This window comes from Pagrus major, chromosome 10, assembly GCF_040436345.1.
Source record: "Pagrus major chromosome 10, Pma_NU_1.0".
Lineage (NCBI taxonomy): Eukaryota > Metazoa > Chordata > Actinopteri > Spariformes > Sparidae > Pagrus > Pagrus major.
Window position 1 is genome coordinate 15,571,052 of NC_133224.1, and position 5,594 is coordinate 15,576,645.

At 40.5% G+C, this 5,594-nt stretch overlaps 1 protein-coding gene across 3 annotated transcripts; it reads left to right on the top strand.

The window, feature by feature from the left end:
• The first annotated feature begins 826 nt into the window (after nucleotides 1-826).
• LOC141003932 (E3 ubiquitin-protein ligase TRIM39-like) lies at nucleotides 827-4,807 on the top strand. 3 transcript variants are annotated; one of them, XM_073475412.1, is made up of 5 exons: nucleotides 827-1,150; nucleotides 2,233-2,361; nucleotides 2,809-2,893; nucleotides 3,206-3,232; nucleotides 3,841-4,807. In XM_073475412.1, exons 3-5 carry the CDS (start codon nucleotides 2,821-2,823, stop codon nucleotides 4,383-4,385), a joined length of 645 nt encoding a protein of 214 aa, XP_073331513.1. In that variant the 5' UTR covers nucleotides 827-1,150; nucleotides 2,233-2,361; nucleotides 2,809-2,820; the 3' UTR covers nucleotides 4,386-4,807. The 3 variants fall into 3 exon arrangements, with proteins under 3 accessions (XP_073331513.1, XP_073331514.1, XP_073331515.1); XM_073475413.1 differs by having other exon boundaries at nucleotides 827-1,092; XM_073475414.1 differs by having other exon boundaries at nucleotides 827-1,071.
• Nucleotides 4,808-5,594: the final 787 nt, after the last annotated feature.

Consider the following 5,594-nt stretch of genomic DNA (forward strand, 5'->3'; position numbering starts at 1 on the left):
TTGCAGCAAACTGTAGAGATCTCCTGATGTATGATTATTGCCTTGAGACGGTACAGAGGTTTAACTGACTTCTGGCCTTGTTTGCCACTCCAGAGGATCCAATGGTGTCATAAAGGTTTGCATAGCTTGTTGAGGTTTAGCATCATCCAGCTTACTTATTGTGAGCTGCATCCTTGAAGCTGTGGTGATCAAATGCAACAGCCTTTTCCACCAATGAGTATTGTCTTGCACTGAATGAAGAGAGTTGTGCTTTTGTGAGGACTGCTCATACAGAGGCTAATTTTTTTGCCATGTAGTTTGAGAGATGTAGGAATGTCTTTAACTTTGGCTTCTTTCCTGAAATATGACTCCATTCCATCAGATTGTCCATCTAAGATACTGCTATTGTCATAGGCCTGGAGCACCTCCTTAAAATCTCTGCTTGTTCCTGTAAAGTGTGCTTCTCCTTTAAAGGCATGTCTGCCTTTGCTTTAATGCTTGCAGACGAAGTAATAGAAGATTAACTGCTTTGGGAGCTTTTATGACTTGAGCCTTTTCTGGAGGAATATGAGACAACATATATGCAACTTTGAGTTTGAGACAACCACTTAGTCACATCAGCAATAAAATCACTGACATTCAACATTTTGACGAACGAACTGACAAACACATGAGGGAGAACAAAGACTATATACACAGACACTAACGAGGGGATCAGGAACAGGTGGAGTGAGGAGGGAAGAGGAACAGGTGAGGAAACGAGTGGAAAAGCACTGGGAGGGAAAAACACACAGGAGGAACTGAAAAGCAAGAAGAGACACAAGAACAAGAACAAAACACTGAATCATGTGTAGCAGACTGGACTGGTCCTTTCCTCTTCCTCACAGCAGAGATTGCTGTGAGGGAGAGGAGGGGCTGTGGTAGAGTGGGTATGGCAAAAGTTATGTAGTGAGTGCACACCTGTGGGTGAAAAAAAACAGGAGAGTGTGTGTGAGGACAATCAGAGACTGGGAGCAGAAGCAGAGGAAGAGGGTCTGGAAAAGAAGGAGTGTTGGGAGATAACCACTGGAGAGACCAAGTCTGAGGACCAAGGTTCACCTATCATCAGAGCGGGTTTGAGAAAGTTTACCTTTTTTGCTGCTGAGTCAGGTGTGAACTACAGCTCCTGACTGTGAGTTTTTAACAGTGGATCATTACTCTTCATTTGGACACTTAGTAGAGACTGCCTTCCCTGAATTCACCACTGCTCCCCATTTCACACTAGCCCACATCCCCTTACCCTTTCACAAACCTGGGAAATCTCCACATCTCCCAAGTTCTTCCCCCTTCTGTCCCAGTCATACCACATGGACTGAACACTGAAGGAAACTCTATGAGGTCTATGTCATGATGTGTGATGCCTCTTTCTGCATGCATTAAGCTAACTTGAATTGAGTTAACTCGCCTTGCATTTGCCATAAAGTAGTGGGTGGTGATCACAAAGATTATTAATCAGTGTTTCCTCCTTCCTCAGCAATTTTTTTTTGGAACTTTCTGCAGATCGTGTGACCACCTCTAATCAAATTTCCATTAGCACTCTTATACAAAACAAAATATAATCACACTTGACTAATTCTCTTTAAAGGCTGAGAAATATCCATCATCATCCTTTCACTGCCATGTTTTCATTGACACAAAACAAACCCATGTTGCATGCTGTGCCTGCGCATACAGTATGTGGCTGTTGCTAACTTGTTGATGCTGGATACTAACCATTGGGAATTTGATTGTGGTTTATCATTGAATTGGTAATCCATCCTTTGTAATCTCGCAAAGACACAAGCAACACTTACAAAGAGACGATGTAGTCTGCCATTGTTGTTCCTGTTCTTGAGCTGGCAGTAGCGTTGTTGACCGAGAATATACACTGACCTAATGACGTGGTCCTCTCTCTCTAGTCCATGGAAAAGCAAACTGGTTCTTAGAAGGTTGCCAAGTTGAAAAAAAAAATTAACTGGCAGAAGCACGAACCCAGAACTAACACTAAGTTTGCATTGGTGGAAAGGAGTTAAATGTGCTGAGAACAATTCCCCCCCCTCTCTCAGACATATTCTGACCAGTCTCACAACAACAGTGCCTTTCCAAAAGTGTGTGTGTGTGTGTGTGTGTGTGTGTGTGTGTGTGTGTGTGTGTGTGTGTGTGTGTGTGTGTGTGTGTGTGTGTGTGTGTGTGTGTGTGTGTGTGTGTGTGTGTGTGTGTGTGTGTGTTTAACAGGCTAATGGTGTGTCTGATGAGGAACTGAAGCAACTGTTGTATCCCAGAGGACCAAAGGAATCGAGGCTGGCTGCCCTTCTTCCCCTGCTGGAGTTTGTGGCTTGGTCGCTATTGTCAGAGGATACTGAGGTGATGTGTGTGTTTATGTTTGTTTGTATGTGAGTGTGCATGCATGTGTTTGTGTAGTGGTGTAGACTTTAGGCATCTATGGAACAATAAACAAAGAGGGTTTATTTTTAATTCTAGTTTACCTTCGTGATTCCTGGATAGATTCTGGGATGTTTGATAAATACAGAACACAGTATCTGCTGTTGAAATCTAGCTGTGTTACTCCTCCTTACTCCTTTAAACCTAATAAAAAAGATACTGTTTTGACTTCTTGACTGCCCAATTTACATTGTTGTTTCTGTGGTTACATTCCTGCCAAAAGTGGAAGGAATAACCTGAATAGTTGTGTATGTAATACAGGACATCTGGATACTAAGACATGAGATATAGAGCAGATTCTATCAAAAATAACAACAAAAGCTCTTTAATGACACTAGTCGATATTGTTTCATGAATATTACCCTACAGGAGGCTGTGTCGATGTTGTGGCTGCTGACCAAACAAAAGGCCTGGAGGACAGCAACTGGAAACTCCAAATACATACCTAACTCAGGTGACTCAGCTGCTGCCTTTCCTTTTAATAAATAAATCATTGTAATTTGTAAGCTTATATTCGTGTGCAAAAGGGGATACTTTTTTTTACCTATATGTTAGTAGTTGTGTTTGACACACAGACATATTACACCTGGCAAAACTGCTTTTGTTGTAGTGAAAACTTACCTGCCAATGCTGTCATGACTGTTACTGTGAATCACAGCATTATATCCTATTATGTGAAAATAGCAGCCATAAACCAGAAGCTGAACACAAGACAATATAATGAATATATATATATAATATATAATAAAAAGTTTTTGTTTTTCAGTGTGGCAGTGGATTCAGGGTGCCTCAGGTAATCTTTATTTCTTAATGCATTTCCTGCCAACACAACAAACAAGGCCTAGCTACTAGCCCCTAGAGTGCAGTGTTCATTACATACACAATATATACAATGCCTGGCCAAAAAAAGTCAGCAAATTAATTTAACTAAGCAAATAGGTGAAAGCCTTCCACTGTCCAACGCATTAATAAAACCTGGAAGGATAGTGGTGAACCATCATCTTCAGGGGAAAAAATGTGATCGAAAAAAAATCTTGAATGATTGTGATCAGAGATCACTTAAACATTTGTTGAAATCAAATCGTAAAAAATCAACAGGCTGTGATTAATAGTGAAAGTAAGAGCATTTCCACATCCACAATGTGAAGAGAGCTCAAGGGACCCAAACCTGGAGCAAAATACATTAAAAAGAATTTGTTTCACTTGCATGCAGGGGCAGTATTCAACATCTTTTGACAATATGCCAAATTTGATTTAGAAAATAGTTGCCCTTTGCTCTTGCAGTTGCAAGATAATAAATTGGCAAGGTAATAATAATACAGTACAGAATGAAATTGAAATACAATTGCTTGTGGCACCATTATGATCACTATTGACAATTATACTGCACTTGAATCCTAGTGTCAGTTCGATTCGATGTCAGCACTAGCCATCCCTGGCTGGCTGTGTCCTCAGACTGCCTGCAGGTCAAGGAGGCAGCAGCACGCTCCACTACCCTCTCAAACAACAACCAACGCTTTGCTGAGTGGCCCTCCGTGCTGGGTGACACCATCATCACTTCAGGGAGACACTATTGGGAGGTGGAGGTTTCTCCTAGTGGTAGCTGGAGAATAGGTGTGATGTCACAGTATGCTCCGAGGCAACAAAAGTCCACCATGTCACCCAGTAGAGGATACTGGACTCTGTGGAAGGGCTCCAGTTTGTGGGCGTGTACCAACAAGCCCACAAAGCTGCAGAGGGCAGCTATGCCCCGACTGATCGGGGTGTATGTGGATGTTGGGGAGGGTCAGGTGTCCTTTTATGATGTTGATCGAAGGGTTCACATTTACACGTTCTCTGACACCTTCAAACACAGTCTGATCCCTCTCTTTGTCTGCCTGGATGGAGACACGGTCCTTAAAATCATACCAGCAGATATGTCAGTCACTGCTGATAACAAAAACTAAAGAATGATGCGGCCCTATTGGTAATTGGAATATTTCTGGGCCCTCCCAAAATTTTCATTAAAACTCTGATCAACACACAAGACTAAGATGAAGTAGGGCCCACCTGCAGTAGCTTCCCGCCCCACACCAGTAGATAGAGCTTAGTAGATAAAGAACAGCATTCTGTTCAGTTCTGACAGTTCCGACAGTTCCGATTGAAATATGTTGTCGTCTGTCATAGCTATTTTCCTTTCATTGGGAAAAACTGACCTATAAATCACACTTGATCAATTTTGTTCATCACAGAATGAGAATATGAGTCACCGCACTACTTTAAACTGATGAAAAGTTTAAAAAGAACATATTCATTTAAAATTCTGAATGATAACTATTATTTTTTGTCATTCATTATTGTATATTTCTTTCATAACTGCCCATGCCAATGTCTGTGCTTTGTTAATTTAAATAAAATGAATGGAATCATAAAGACTTTTATGCATCTTGATTTACAGAAATACCCTGCTTCACACCGACACTGTTCCACACATTATAAATGGTTACCTTCCAAATACGCATTTTATTTTTAATCCATATTACTATTCCATACATAACTTCCAGGGCAATTTCTAGAGTCACGGGAGACTGGAACCTAGCCTGAGAGGGTACACCCCATATGCAGACAGACAACATTCACACTCACAATCACATCAACACAATTTCCCCAGTAGGACCTGTGGAAGGAGACAAGAGCACTAAGGGAAATGTCTGCTGCTGCCAGTCAGCAACAGCAGCATGGGTAGTTGGATTACAGACTTTTGACAGTGGCCCCTAGTTACTGTTTAACGGTATCTATGTATGGTATATATGTATGTACATGTGTATGTACATATTTATATATATATATATATATATATATATATATATATATATATATATATATATATATATATATATAAATGTATATATGTATATGTAGCGTTATATTAAGTTATAGTAAGATAACTGTACTAGCAAGCTAGTTTAATCAATTGAGAACTCCAGTTAAAGCAAGATCAACATCACCAGCATGGATTAGCGATATCATCAATATTAGCATGGACAAGCAATAGCATGAATATTAGCAGGGATATTGACAACTGAAGTTCTTCTTTGGTATTGAGGAGCTGCATAGTTTATTAATGCTTAACCTGTAATGTACATTTACTGCCACTAGACAACTTCACTCCTGAT

Bases quoted from the DNA above. Each gene is read 5' to 3' on its own strand.
- LOC141003932 (XM_073475412.1), top strand. From the start codon at position 2,821: ATGTTGTGGCTGCTGACCAAACAAAAGGCCTGGAGGACAGCAACTGGA. The intron at 2,894-3,205 runs GTGACTCAGCTG...TTTGTTTTTCAG, and splicing joins CAAATACATACCTAACTCAG to TGTGGCAGTGGATTCAGGGT. The intron at 3,233-3,840 runs GTAATCTTTATT...CTTGAATCCTAG, and splicing joins GTGGATTCAGGGTGCCTCAG to TGTCAGTTCGATTCGATGTC.